This window comes from Microcaecilia unicolor, chromosome 1 (assembly GCF_901765095.1).
Source record: "Microcaecilia unicolor chromosome 1, aMicUni1.1, whole genome shotgun sequence".
Lineage (NCBI taxonomy): Eukaryota > Metazoa > Chordata > Amphibia > Gymnophiona > Siphonopidae > Microcaecilia > Microcaecilia unicolor.
The window spans coordinates 139,815,325-139,831,522 of NC_044031.1; the positions used below are offsets into that span (position 1 = coordinate 139,815,325).

Below are 16,198 nucleotides of genomic sequence, written 5' to 3' on the forward strand. Positions count from 1 at the left end.
AAGTTGCTTGCTCCATCTTTCTACAGAGGTGGTGTTGTGTTTCATCAATGGGCAGTAGAGAAATAAAACTGGAGAAAGGGCATTTAGAAGGAGGGGAAAAGAGTCCAAATAGAGACTTGATTTCTGCCTCTTGGAGCTGTCTTTCATCAGGCTCATAGTTTGAGGGAAAAAGTAAAACCCGTACTTACTGCTGTGGCTCCCATCACCATATAAACAGAACACAAATCCACAAATGAAAATGGTTAAATAAAACAGAAAATAACATTTTTTCATGAGCTTTAGGAGGGTGAAATGGATTCCCGTCTTTAATTGCACAATTTGAACAACAGACTTCTAGTTCTAGAAGTTTTTTGCCTGAAATAATTACATTACAGTACCAGAAAGTATGTTACAAAGTCCCAAAAGTCTTTTTTTCTGATTTAAAATATTACTATTGTAAAACTATGAAATGAAAATGTTGGATATACACTGAAGCCTTAAAAAAATAGAGAGTCACGAAACGGAAAACATGCTGCAATGGTACAAATATATTTTTGATACCAGAATTACAGTACATCGTAATCATGAAAACAGATTGAGGCACTAGACCGTACATAAGTTTTGCTTGGCATTGGTTGTGAAGATGCAATGATTGCGCCAAAATAATAAATTTTATTTTTTTTGTTGGGTGAAGGTGTCACTGACAATCTTTTTTTTTACATTTTATATCAAATAATGTGCTTTGCTGTGAAATGCCACCACTTCTAGACCACAGGGAATCATAACTTAGAATCACTACATGCTTATGTAACATGTACTGCTGCCCACACTATGAAAAATAATCATTTTATTAAATAAACAACTCAAAACAACAATTATTGTTAAATAAATAATTATTCCTTACAGTTGGAATTTTATTATACACCCCATCAGCCATTTAAACAAATGACATTTAAGAAATAAAATTGGAATGGTCTATTTACGCCTTCGTTCATAGTTCTGTACTGTATTCCGTTCAGAAGATCCTGTAACAGAAAAAGCACTGTGTGAGTTCATGTGACATTTTACAGAGCTAATATAAATAATTAGGGATGTGTACGAGAAGCATATTACTCAAACAGGTCCCAAAAAGCAACAGGGCAAATGATCTGCAAACTCCAAGATGATGGTGAAAATCAAGCAGACGAAACAAAAAAATCCAATCAGGATTTATTAGTACCACAAAAATGTACAAAGCCTTACAAAGCTTATACACATTCTTGGTGCCTACATGTTGGTGCCCTCCGTATAGAATTACCTCTGTGGTAGTTGCGATTATATCCTAAAAGTTGTAACGCAATCACCTGGTGTTTAAAATGTCCAAATAACTGGAAATATAAAAATCCGTTCACCATGATTATTCAGTTATTTTATCAGAAGGTTGCACACTGGTACGAGTGTGTATATATGCATGAATACCAGATTTTGGCTATGTACTATTCTATACAATGGTGCCTAACTGCAATGGCATATAGTTTGAAGGTAGGTGTATACATGGATAAAGCATGGGTGGGTGCATAGTTATGCATGTCAGTTATATAATACTATCATTTATAGTATTATAAATGATTATAAATATTATAAGTATTATCCCAATCTCAGACCACTTGAAAATCTTAGGCATAACAATTGACCGCAATCTAACGCCAGAAATCCAAGCTAAGAACACTACCAAGAAAATGTTCCACACTATGTGGAAGCTCAAACGTATAAAACCTTACTTTCACAGGGATTCATTCCGCAACATGATCCAAACCATGGTGCTAACCCATGTAGACTACTGCAATAGTATTTACGTAGGCTGCAAAGATCAAATCATAAAAAAAACTACAGACAACACAAAACAGAGCTGCCAGACTCATCTTCGGAAAAACACACTTCGAAAGCACAAAACCCCGCCTAAAAAGCTTACATTGGCTTTCTATTAACGCTCGCATAACATTCAAAATATGCACAATAGTCCATAGAATCATCTATGGACTTGCACCAGATTACATGACGGAACTTATCGAGCTACCAATAAGAAACGTGATGAGAACAGCAAGAACCTACCTAACCCTTCACTACCCCAATTGCAAAGGTATAAAATACAAATCTTCACATGCCGCCAGCCTCTCGTTTATAGGCACACAACTTTGAAACTCACTACCCAAAGACCTGAAACTCACAGAAAACTACCTACAATTCAGAAAAAACCTGAAAACACATCTTTTCAAGAAGTCTTTCCCCCCCTGGATCTGCCTAATCCCACACCACCATACATCACGAAAAGTTCAGAAATGGAAAACAATAATTTTAACCTCTCTCACAATATGCTAATATATCAGCCTAAGCGTTTATTGTACTTCTGTATTATGTACTAGACTTCTACAAATCTAAATTTTGTAACCGCCTTTTTAGCAATATGTAAGCCACATTGAACCTGTCATATGGTGGGAAAGTGTGGGATACAAATGCAATAAATAAATAAATATGTATTTCTTTAACAATCTTGGCATGAGCATGTATACCAACCATATAGCTGGCATACAGCTGGTATATACTCTGGGCTAGATTCTATAAATTGCACCTAAAAAATCGGTGCCCAAAAAAAACCCGCTTAAGCAATATTCTATAAGCCATGCCTAAAGTTAGGCACGATTTATAAATAGTGCTTAAGCACAAGGGTCATGCATAAATCTAAGTGCATCCATTTGCAAATGCTTGTGCCTAAATTTACGTGCAGAACCCTTTTATTCTATAATTGTGCATGTAATGGAAATCCACATCCATGCTGCACCCTGAAATGCCCATGACCCTCCCATTTCTGTGACCCTTTTTCCAGGACAAGCATAAAAAATGTATGCGTTAATTGATGCCAATTAACACCAATAATTTCTGGTTAAAAAGCCAATTATTGGCACTAATTGGCTCATTATTAAATTGCATGTGCAAATTGGGCATGCAATGAGTTTTATAGAATCAGGGGGCCTATATAACCACCTACTTATAAACTCCAAATAGACGCCCTTGTATAGAATTACTCTCCTTGTTCCTCTTTCTATGGCCAGTGCCTTTCTTCTTACTGTTTGCAAACATAACACCACTGTTCCTATCTGAAGGACAGCAGAGGCATATCTTATAAACATCTGCCCTAAAATGAGTAAAGCCAATACTCATCCACATGACAAATACATCATCTTCACAACATACCTGAGCTCTGCCCCTAGAGCTTCTAGGCAAACAGTATCTGAATTAATTGTCCCCTGGATTCTATATATGGTGCCTAGATTTGCGTGCTTAAATTTGGGCAAGCTTATGAGTTGCGTGTGCAAATTAATTGGCTAAAGAACCAATTAATGTCAATCGGGTGCTCACAACCAATTATTGATGTTAATTGGCATCCATTACAATTTGCATACGCATAAAGACTACTGAACTGGTGTCTAGTCAGTGATTCTCAATCCAGTCTTCACGACACGTCAAGCTAGTCAGGTTCTTAAGACATTCTCAATTAACTGGGAAGATCTCATCTCACTTATTGTGAACTGTGAGGTAATACATTAATAGTGGTCTCCTCGAATGGCTGCTCAAACATTTGCCTAATTTTATAAGTTTTGTGACGACAGCAGAATTCAAGCGTGGATGTCTTCAGCAGGAGTTTGGGTTGGGCTATATTTTAAGTTCTGTATTTTTTTCTATTTCGTGTTAATAAAGTTGTTCAGATTGTTATATAACTCAATGATTTAGTATTATAGTATTGTATGAGGTAAACATTGCACTCATGTGGTAACCCTTCTATGTATTTAGGATTAATATTCATGAGATAAATTGGATTGTATTGTCTTAATTGTGTGCAAATCTATCTCAGACACAATCATTTGGATATCCTGTCAACTAGACAACTGGTTGTGTCCCAAGGACTGATGTGAGAAACCCTGTTCTAAGTGATTGCTATCATATATGAAATTAAAAAGTGCTATAGGAAGACTATCAGCACAAAATAAAGAATTTGCATGACTTGCCAGTTTATATAAAAACCAAAATCTGGCCAGTCATATCACACTATCATTCTTTACAGATTCTTAAACTTGTCAAATTATGAATCATAAACCCTGTATGTTTTTTCTAGCAAAAAAGGTGCTGGTACTCAAATGCTAGGCCACCCTTCAGGGGTGGGGTATAGAGAATGACACGGGGAAAGGATCTGCAGTAACCGCAGGGATGGGGCAGAGACAGATCCCACGGGGACAAGGTGGGGATGGGGACAGATCCCTTGGGGATGGGGTGGGGATGGGGACAGGGCCTGTGAGGACGGGGATAAACTTTCTCCCCGTGTCACTTTCTACTTTGAAGCCTGTTAATGAACTGGACTGTTATTTATGTTTGATTGATGCAGATGACAATATTTTTATTTTTATTTTTTTTTGGAAAAACAAGCAAACATGCTGGCCATAGCTAGCAAAATTTGCATGGGGGATCCTATACTTCCTGCTACCAGTACATCATCTAAGATGACATCTTCTGTTGCAGGAGGGACTGTGCAAGACAGGAGAGCTAGACTGAATCCTGAGATTGTTGATGACTTTTTATTCATCCACAGGTTAAAAAATCATAGCAGTGCTTCATAGGGCATATTTCTCCCCTCTAGGGCATACAGAATGGGTTGTACTTTGTAACCCTGGACAGTTTAACAGGATAGATTAGGATTCCTTGGGGTAGTAGAAATCAGCTATTATTGGGCTTGGAAGGGTAGAGGGTGGTGGTGGTGGGAGGGTTATTATAGCTGCTAATTGTTATTTTCTATTTGTAATGTATACACAACAGTTGCACAGCATATTGTTCCTTTTATAATTTAATAAAAGATTTAAATATAAAATCATAAGTGTTTGAGGCTTCTGCAGATGAGAACAGAGCTCACGGGGGTGGAGATGGGGATAGAACCTGCGGGGACGGGGCGGGAATGGGAACAGGACCTGCAGGGACGGGACAGGGATGGAGACGGGGCCTGTGGGGATGGGGTGGGGATGGAGACAGAACCCACGGAGACGGGGCGGGGACAGGGACAAATTTTGTCCCCTTGTCATTCTCTAGTGGGGTAATCACTGAGGGTCCCACCCCACAATAGCCAGGCCCTAGGCCTGCTTTTTGTATGGTCCTATCTGTCTGGTTAGTGCAGGCACTGGCACTGAATGCCACTGGTGTCTGCATAACTCCTATATCCATTCCATACTCCACCCTGGACCGTCTTGGCACTGCCTGGATTGTGCTGGCATGGTCAGAGCCAATATTCAGTGGTACTATCCAGCTCAGCTTGGTTTAAGCATGCAGAATCCTCTTTTGCCCACTTAAACTGTGCTGAAAACTGATCTCCATATGTATATTTAAAAATCTAAATGCATGCATACCCCCAACCTGAACACCCACTGGGGAACATCGCCTTTCAATTTGGCTAACAATGGCCAGATGCTCAGAAGCAAATGCAGGCACTAGAGGCCATTATTTATTAGGATTTATTTACCGCCTTTTTGAAGGAATTCACTCAAGGTGGTGTAGCGTTGGACTAGCGCCCACATTTGCTGGCAACAATGCTCAGAGGCCCCTACCATTTAAAATAATTAACTCACCCCAGATCAGTGCAAATAGCATTTAAATGAATTTAAATGAGCTCATTTTCCATTCCCTGCGATGCTCAGAGAACAGCGCCCTGAAGAAGGGCGCCCTGACTGCAGAAAACCTAATGCCAGCTTGGAGCTGGTGTTAGGGTTTTTGAAGAGAGGATTCATGCTTGGGTTTGCAGGGGAGAAGAGAGTGGGCGAGGGCAGGGGTTGTCCTGTATGTTTTTTTCCTTCTGCAAACTGCTTCCTTATCCCAACGAATTTCAGTTCTATTCCTTCCTGCCCCCAAATCTCCCTTATAAATGCTGTATAGTACACACTGACTGCTGCTCTGGTAGAGGCACGATTTGGCATCAGAAGTGAGCACAGGTCTCAAATTCTTTCCTGTCCTGTTTTTCTTTTCACTCTACCTTTTTCTCAGCTTTCAGATTGTAAACCACTTTGATCTTCAAGTTAGCAAAGGCAGTATAGGAAATGTTAATAAACTAAACTCAACTACACGTGTAATCCTGTATTTTATAAAATATGTTTATATGTCACAATGCTACCCACAATGCACCTTCAAGAATGCCCCAAAAAACAGGAAAGCAGACGATCCGCAAAATCCAATGTGGAAACAAACAAAGCAGATCGATCAATAGTACATTTCAAAACATTATTATGAAATAATCGCTCGACACAGACTGTGTTTCGCCCACAAGGGCTGCGTCAGAGGCTCTAAAATAAACCAAATTAAAATCACATATATAACAACATAATTATACCTAAATAGAGATAAAATAACTGATAATGTAAACAGAAACTTAATATATAAATATACTATAATAAAAAAGGGGGGGTAAGGGTACCATGACAACAAATATTAAAAACAGCTGATGACTGAAGTTTACAGCAAAGATGCCACAATTTTCAAAAGTGCAAAGAAAGTGAAATAAAAGTTGCTGTATATGTTGGACATGTGCCTTAGGTAAAGTCTTCACATAACTTTTATTACTGCCAAACGTGATTAAGGTATATAAAAAAATATTTTTTGAAAACCCAAACCAAAAGGTGGTATGTGAATAAAAGTAAAGATAAAATCTAATAAAGTAGGTCACTATCTGAATGCAATGCAAGCTAAAGCAAAACAGCAGGGCAAAAAAAAATAGCAAATAGACTTCCTCCAAGGATGCCTACATGTGCATAAGTGCATGCCATCTTTGTACTGTACCACAGGGTAATTTTATAATGTGGAAAAACCTTTGCAAATGACCCCCAAATGCATGCAGTTTTGTTTGCATAGAGCAATAGTTCTCAACCCAGCCTTTGGGACACATCCAGCCAGTGTGGATTTCTCTGTATTCATGATGAATATGCATGAGGCAGATCTGCATGCCTGCTTTCATTGTACATAGATCTATCTCATGCATATTGATCATGGGCTTACTGACGCCTAGACTGGCTGGGGATGTCCCAAAGATTCGGTTGAGAGCTGTTAACTTAGATGACTGATTCTCTGCCTGTATTTTTTTAGTATGTTTGTAAAACTTCAGGTTTGTAAATGCTTAATAATATACACTGACTGCTGTTCTAGTAGAGGCACGATTTTGCACCCGAAGTGAGCACAGGTCTCACATTTTATATGAAATTTGTTGTCAAGAAATTGGAAAAAAATACCACCACAGAACTTTAAGAAAATCTACTTTTTACTAAGCCAGGGTAGTGATTCCCAGCGCGGCAATTGCAATGAAGCCCATTCAATTCCTTTGAGCTTCATCGCATTTGCTGCTTGAGAATCACTCCTGTGGCTTAGTAAAAAGGAGCCCTTAGTGAAAACATGCTTTTGTTAGAAATCTGTAAATCTTTATTTAGTCTGCTTTATGCAGGACTTTTTTTTTCAGGGGGTACTTGGGGGTACTGAGTACCGGCACCTTTTCCATTGTCTGCTACAATTGACCCATGGACCCCAAGTTTTAATGAAAGAGCTCAGGCTTACACACCAATTCTGCCTTGTCATAGAGTCTGTGACTGATTATAGGGGGCCTGGCTATTGTGGGGTGGGACCCTCAGTGATTACCCCACTAGAGAATGACACGGCGACAAAATTTGTCCCTGTCCCCGCCCCTGTGGGTTCTGTCTCCATCCCCACCCCATCCCCACAGGCCCTGACTCCATCCCTGTCCCGTCCCCGCAGGTCCTGTCCCCATTCCCGCCCCGTCCCCGCAGGTTCTGTCCCCGTCTCCACCCCATCCCCGTGAGCTCTGTTCTCATCTGCAGAAGCCTCAAACACTTATGATTTTATATTTTACCTTTGCCTGGATAACTGAATATGGGCCAGCACCCATGTAACTTCGGGTTCATAGAAGACTGGAACATTCAATGCCGGTGCCCAGACATGACCCAGAATTCATCGTTTGGGTCTAATTTACCAGCAGTGGTCAGTACTTTAAATGCCACTGGTTGAATATTGGCCCGATAGTGTTTTTGCACCTGAGGTAATTTGAAAGGGAAACTGCTCAATTTGATTGCCATTGAAAATTAGCCACCAGATCCACAGGTACAAAAGCACTCATGCACGTCGTTGCAATGCAGAAATGTCACGTTTGCCTTCTACTCACGTTGTTGTCTATGCAAAATGGTCTTGGCAGTCTTTACAACATACCAGTGACCATTTATTACCACTTTAGTGCATTCATTATACTGGTATTTTTTGCTGTGAATGGTATCGCATGGTATTCATCTAGAGTAACAGCACTGGTTTTTCTCATACTAGCTAATTGCCTGCATCCAGATGTTGACAACCTTAGCAAGAAGCCTCTGACAGAAAGGTCAGGGCATTTATCTGCTCAGGAGACTGTTGCTGCAAAACCTTATTACTATTAGAAAATGGAATTTTAAATATCTGGTCTTGATTAGTCCATTTTTTTTAACCATCGCATCAGCTTCAAGTAATCTACTGCCAGTCAATGCCAGCTGGATTTTGCAATGGATTGAAAGGCAGAAAACTTCCATTTTCTTCCATGTCATGTTGATGGGGGTTGACTTGGGCAAGTTGTGAATAAAATAAATTGATAACAGAGTCTGGCGCAGATGCTGTGGTGTTTGTTTAACCAATGTAGTGTACTTCCAAATGCATGTGCACTGCTAAATAAGCTATGGATTGGTCAAAGTCCAGTACTGAAAGGGATATTTATTTATACTTAAGTAGGAATGGGCAGTCATTCACAACAACAGAAGAAATGTCAGTGACATTTCCTGTGTCTTTCCTGTCATTGGCAAATGAAAATGGGCATGAGAAAACATGACATGTTATTTTTTCATTTCACAAACACAAAGCAACAATATTGAGCCATCAGTTTTCTTTACTCCCTGGGGACTTGTTTTGAGGTGAATTGTCTGTCCATTTTAGTAAATTCTGCCCCGAAGCAGGCACTGTATGTCAAAACATGTTGGACTGATGGACTAGTAGGGAAAGTGTTTTGGACTCAGTATTTCCACTTGTTATTATAAGGTTGTTTTTGATTAATTAAAGGATTTTAAATAAACAGCTAAAAGCTGAACATTGCTATTTTGTGTTTCTGATACAATTGGACTGCAGCATCTGGGCCTCTTGTTTATTTATGTTTCTTCATTTGCCAACAACAGGAGGCTGCCTGCATCCCCGCAATGTGGCCTTAGGCTGCTATTCAGCATATCAGCACGTGGCAGGCTTAATAGCAGCTTTGGCTACATCAGCCACTGCCCCATCCACCATGACCCAGGCCCTTCCCTCCTACAATCCAGGGCCCTCCTCAGCCTAACCCCCACCCCTCCCCTCCATAGGCCCTCAGGCCTACCTGAATATCTCTGGTAATCTAGTGGGATCCATTAGGGCAGGAGCAATACCAATTTGCTCCTGCCCATGGCTGTGCCGAATCCAATATGGTAGTCACAACCTCTCTCCATAGTCTTGTGGTACCACTAGGGGTCACTGTAATACCATGAGATTATGACTCGTCAACATTGAATACAATTTCTGGCACTGGTATCTCTCCCACATCTTCCTTGGTGAAGACTAAAACAATGAATTCATTTAATCTCTCCGCTATGGCCTTGTCTTCTTTGAGTGCCCTTTTTACCCCTTGATCATATAGCAGTCCGACTGTTTCTTTTACCAGCTTCTTGTGTCTAAAATACCTAAAAAAAATTTTACTATGTATTTTTGTCTCCAACGAAGTCCTCTTTTCAAAGTCTTTCTTTGCCTTCCATATCAGCGCTTTGCATTTGTCTTGCCATGCCTCATTCCATTTCCTATTATTTTCAGTCAGATCCTTCTTCTATTTTCTGAAGGATTTTCTTTGAACTCAAATAGCTTCCTTCATCTCACTTTTTAACCATGCTGGCTGTTGCTTGGCCTTCCTTTCTCCTTTTTTAATACATAGAATATGAATATATCTGGTCTGGACTTTCAGGACTGTATATTTGAAAAGCATCCACGCCTGATGTAAATTTCTGAACTTTGCAGCAGCTCCTCTGAGGGTTTTTTCTTTTTAAACCATTCTCCTCATTTTTTTAAATGCATTTACAATTTAATTCAAGAACACTTCTTGAAAACAGAAAAGATGACTATTATCATAATAAATTCTAACTCATATAATTAAATCTACCATACTTATTCAATTACATGATCAATTTGCTCATCTATAGTCCACAATTGAGGAGGCAATTCACAATTATTAAGGAAATAGTAAAGAAAAAAAAACTCTACCACCAAGAATTAGAAGGCTTAAAAAAAGAGATTCCAGGGTTACTAATGCTAATTACGGAGTAGAAGTGATTACAGTTCTTGGTTGTGACATAGGTAATTCAGCTATCTTAGATTCTAAAAAGAAGCTTAATTGTTTAGAATCAAAAAATACATACTTAATTGAGTTTAACTTTATTACACATTTACAGGGAAAGTTTAGCCAAAATAAAGTGCCCAACTGTAAAACTTTTGGGCGCAATTTAAGAAACTCTTGTTGTTTCCTTTGGGATGCCTTAGAGACATCTGGGAACATTCTAACTTTACAGTCCAAAAAAGTTTGTTCTCTATGAAGAAAAAATTGCGTCAAACTCCAATCTCTGTCGGGCTGTAAAATAAAGGTCACTATCAAAGTTGCTGTTATCAAACCCGCTCTATCATCTTTAAGTATTTGAGTTAAGTTCATGTCCAAAGTCTCTGTTGGCACATCCAATACTTCTTCTTGAACTAAATAGAATATTTTTGATATAGGAGGATGTGCCTTTTCTGGAATTTTCAGAATTTCGATTAGATATTTTTTAAAGGTTATTAAAGGAGAGATTGAAACCTGCTTAGGAAAATTTATTAATCTCAATGTATTTGAACGTTAATGATTTTCCAGGATTTCAATCCTATTTTGAAGATATATATTGTCTTTTATCAAATTTACTTGAACTTGTTGGCAATTTTGTATTAGTTTAGAATTATTTCCAATCTCTTTATCCAACGTGAAAATCTTTTTTTCTATTTCAGGTATTTTTCCCGATAGAGTATTAGACTGTTGATTTAAGGAAATAAACTTTTGTGAGAAGGACGTTTCCAGGCCCACTAAAGCCTCCCAAATAGTGTCTAAAGTTATTGTATCAGGTTTTTTAGGCAAAAAGGACTTAGTAAGCCAAGCTCGAGTGTAGAATCTCTCGACAGCTGTCTCGCCAATGCCGCGCTGTTCTCAGCAAGAACACTTTCTCCTCCTTCACCCCCCGTTGCCAATGTGGGGATGTCTGGCGTTACAACAGACGAGTTAGCATCCGTGCCCAGAGACCCCGTCGCTTCTTGGAGGCCCGGGGTTTCCAGTCCCTTCTAGTTGTGTCTGCCGGCATAGGAGGACTACTACTACTACTACTACTTAACATTTCTAAATGATATCTCTGCTTCTGGCTGGGAGTGTAGCAGACCTCTCCCTATGCTTTCCAGCAGCAAAGGCGATCCCGACACTGCCCTTGGAGTAAAGAAGCGGTTCAATGCCCCCACCGCGGGCGAGATTAGTACTACGGAGCTAGCGCGTAGTCTACCTCTTCTCTAGGCATTTGGAATAAGGAAAAAGCTTTGAATCTCCAAAATGGCAGAGGTAAATTAAGAGTACCTTCTCTCTACTCTCTTCAAGCCACCATCTTGCCTCCTCTCCTCATTTTATCATAGTATTCTTTTCGAAAGTTAAATGCTAATCTATTGGATTTCCTGTGTGTACTAACTCCAGAGATTATGGGGGTCTTTTACTAAAGCTTAACTTTAGGCCCATAGGAATAAAATGGGCCCTGCTGCAGATAACTCGAGCTAAGCTTTAGTAAAAGACCCCCTATATGATCACTGTTATCAAGTGGCTCATCACCATTACCTCCTGCACCAGATCATAAGCTCCACTAAGGACTCGGTCTAGAATTGTTCCCCCTCTTGTTGGTTCCTGAACCAGCTGCTCCATAAAGCAGTCTTTGATTTCATCAAGGAATTTTACCTCCCTGGTATGCCCTGATGTTACATTTACCCAGTCAATATCAGGGTAATTGAAATCACCCGTTATTATTGTGTTGCCCAGTTTGTTAGCTTCCCTAATTTCTGAAGCATTTCTGCATCTGTCTATTTATCCTGGCCAGGTGGACGGCAGTACATTCCTATCACTATCCTTTTCCCCTTTACACCTGGAATTTCTATCCATAGAGATTCCAAGATGTGTTTTGTGACCTGCAGAATTTTTAGTCTATTCAATTCAAGGCCCTCCTTAACATACAATGCTACCCCTCCACCAATTTGATCCACCCCTATCACTGTGATATAATTTGTATCCTGGTATGACAGTTTCCCATTGGTTATCTTCCTTCCACCAGGTCTCAGAGATGCCTATTATATCTATATTTTCATTTAATGCAATATATTCTAACTCTCCCATCTTATTTCTTAGGCTTCTGGCTTTTGCATGACATTTCAAACAATGTTTGTTGTTCCTATTTACAATTGGCTCAGCAATTCACAGTGATAATTTGCAATCCTTAAAATCTGTCTGCTCTGTTCTTAAAGATACCTGGTCTACTATGGTCTCTATTGCAACCTTGTTATCGGGATGCCCTATCTTCCCTTTTTCGGTGATATCTTTTAAAGATACCTTGTTCTGAACCATGCACTTTTGAGCGACTGTTGGCCTTCCCTCAGTTTCTAGTTTAAAAGCTCTCTATCTTTATTTTAAATGTTCATGCCAGCAGCCTGGTTCCACCCTAGTTAAGATGGAGCCTATCTTTCCAGAATAGGCTCCCCTTCCCCAAAATGTTGCCAGTTCACAAATCTAAATCCCTCCTCCCTGCACCACCATTTCATCAATGCATTGATACACCAGAGTTCTGCTTGTTTCTTGGATCCTGCACGTGGAATGGGGAGCACTTCTGAAAATACTACCCTAGAGGTTCTGGAGTTCAGCTTTCTGCATAAGAGCCTAAATTTAGCTTCCAGAATCTCCCTCCCACATTTTCCTTTTCAGTGGTACCCATATAGCAGGTGCCTCCCCAGCACTGTCTACAATCTTATCTACATGATGCGTGAGGTCCACCACCTTTGCACCAGGCAGGCAAGTGACGCAAGTGATCCTCATGTCCACCTGCCATTTAGCTTTCTGCATGCCTAATGATCAAATCTCCAACTACAGTGGCCACCATAACCCTTCCCTCCTGGGCAGAAGCCCCTGGAAACACATCCTCAGTGCAAGAGGATATTGCATTCTCTGGAGGGCAGATCCTGGCTACAGGATCACCTCCTCCCTCTCCAAGGTGATCCTTTCCCTTGAGGAGACTTTTCTCCTCCAAGACAGCACAGAGGTTGCCAGACTGGAGGTGGGACTCCTCTACTATGCCCCCGTTGGCCTCCTCTATAAACATTTCTGTCTGCCTCTACTCCTCCAAATCTACTATTTTAGCTTACAGAGATCAGATCCATTCCCTGAGTGCTAGGATCTCTTTGCACCAAGTACATACATACTAATTCTCACCAACTAGGAGATAATCAAACATGTGACAGTACAAAAGACTGGATAGCCTCTATCTCGCTGCTAGACTGCTGCCTGCATCTTGTGATTTTTTAATTAAATTGCTAATGGAGTGGGAATATGTAAAATAAAGCCCCCTAAGATTGCTAGTTATATGCTAGGCTACACTAATATTTAGGGTTTTATTATTATTATTTTAATATTATTAGTAGGTTCTTCTCTATGGATCTAAGAAGGCTGTATTTCTAAGAGCTAATTACTGGCTGATAGAGATGCCCTAATTAAATCTGTAGCCTCATAATTGGTTCAAGGGCCTATACATTTTATTTATTTATTTATTTATTGCATTTGTATCCCACATTTTCCCACCTCTTTGCAGGCTCAATGTGGCTTACAATACACCATGGATAGTGGAAATGAGAAGAGATTAAACATTTGGTGTTACAGAAGGATTTGGGTTACATGGTAATGGAATACATAAAAGTAAAAAACAGAAGGCATTAATTTACATTCATGGTATAAGTGGGAGTTTCACATGTCTTGGTCTTTGTGATAAGTCTTGTCGAAGAGATGGGTCTTTAGCAGTTTCCGGAAGTTGGTCAGTTCATAGACCGCTTTCAGATCAGATCAGAGATCAGACCAGGGGTGGGAAGGAGTTGGGGTGGGTGGGAGGGAATTAAAGTTTAAACTGAAGCTTCCTGTGCCTATTCACTGTGCTTTATACTGATACCTTAGTAACTGTAAAATAGCCCCCTTAAATGCTAGCCTATGGAACTGTAACAGAGAAAAACATTGCTAAGTGAACAGAGTAACTTAAAATAAAGTCCCTGAGGTTACCTATTTAATTTAAGTCTACCTTCACCCAAGTTTTAAACCAATTTCCCAGCAAATTCTTACCAGTGAAGATCTCTCCCTCTCTGAAAGTCCTCTCACAGCACCACTTCTGGACTGAGGGGAACTCAGCCCTGCCTCTGAAGTGTTTGTGCTTCCTCGGTGATTCACACTGCAATCAGTGTGCCAGTAGGGCTTTTTGAACTTTTTTTCTTTAAATCATTCACTGTGGTTTGAATAACAGATAACTGAACACAGTGTTTATCTTGCTGCCTAAAATAAAAACTCTTGCAAAATGTTCTCTGTAAAGGTTACTTTCTCTAGCAAATAATTTTAACTAGATATTCACAAGTATGACCCAACCTTTCTTTCTGTTTGTACTGTTAAATCGCTTGTTCATGGCTATCCACTAATTTTCAACAGTACTTAACTGGTTGTCACCGCTGATAATTAGCAGTTAGCACATATGTTAAACAGGGGCGTATCTGAAAGTCGGCGGTAGCGGGGGCCGAAGCCAGAATGGGGGGGCACATTATAGCCCCCGCCAGCCACCGCCGCCGCCATTTCCGACCCCCCCCTGCCGCCATGGGTACCTTTGCTGGTGGGGGACCCCAACCCCCACCAGCCGAGGTCCGCTTCCTCCTACCGCTGCGAGGTTTTTTAAGTTCTTCATCGGGATTCGTCCTCCGTCACTCTGTGCTGCTGTTCAAAGAAGCTGCTAGCTGAATGCAGTTTCGGACTGAGTCTGACGTCGCTGCTGCACGATGTACGTGCAGGACATCAGACTCATGTACAACGTGCAGCAGCGATGTCAGACTCAGTCCGAAACTGCATTCAGCTAGCAGCTTCTTTGAACAGCAGCACAGAGTGACGGAGGACGAATCCCGATGAACTTAAAAAACCTCGCAGTGGCAGGAGGAAGCGGATCTCGGCTGGTGGGGGTTGGGGTCCCCCGCCAACAAAGGTACCCACGGCGGCAGTAGGGGGGGTCCAGGGTGAAATCTGCGGGGGCCCAGGCCCCTGTGGCCCCACGCAGATACGCCCCTGACATTAAAGCCAACTATTTTGGGGGCACAGTCATAGAAACATAATGGTAGATAAGGGCCAAATGGCCCATCCAGTCTGCCCATCCTCAGCATCCACTATCTCTTCCCCTCCCTAAGAGATCCCAAGTACCTGCCCCATGCTTTCTTAAATTCAGACACAGTCCTTGTCTTTACCACCTCCACTGGGAGGTTATTCCACACATCCATTACCCTTTCTGTAAATAAGGATTTCCTTAGATTACTCCTGAGCCTATAATCTCTTAACTTCATCCTATGCCCTCTCATTCCAGAGTTATCCTTCATTTGAAGATAGCTCACCTCCTGTACATTAATGCCACGGAGATATTTAAAAGTCTTAATCATGTCTCCTCTCTCCCGCCTTACTTCCAGAGTATACATGTTGAGGTCTATAAGTCTGTCCCCATATACTTTATGACAGAGACCACTGACCAATTTATGGCCACCCTCTGGACCAACTGTTTATATCTTTTTCAGGGTGCGGTCTCCAGAATTGTACACAGTATTCTAAATGGGGCCTCACCAGAAACTTGTACAAGGGAACTATCTCTTTTTTTCTGTAGACCATTCCTCTCCCTATACACACAAGCATCCTCCTGGCTTTGACTGTCACCTTTTCTATCTGTTTGGCCACCTTAAGATCATCAGATCGATCACCCCCAAGTCCTGCTCTTCTTTCATACACAGAAGTACTTCACCC

The 16,198-nt window shown here is 40.7% G+C and overlaps 1 protein-coding gene across 4 annotated transcripts in view; it reads right to left on the reverse strand.

Annotated features, from left to right (window-relative positions):
* Positions 1-235: 235 nt before the first annotated feature.
* TAC1 (tachykinin precursor 1) overlaps positions 236-16,198 on the reverse strand; it is a 132,958-nt gene continuing 116,995 nt past the window's right edge. For all 4 annotated transcript variants that reach the window (XM_030189951.1, XM_030189952.1, XM_030189950.1 and 1 more), the window contains one exon: positions 236-1,004. In XM_030189951.1, coding sequence (XP_030045811.1) covers positions 955-1,004 — 50 coding nt within the window. In that variant the 3' untranslated portion in view covers positions 236-954. The remainder of the gene's footprint in view (positions 1,005-16,198) is intronic.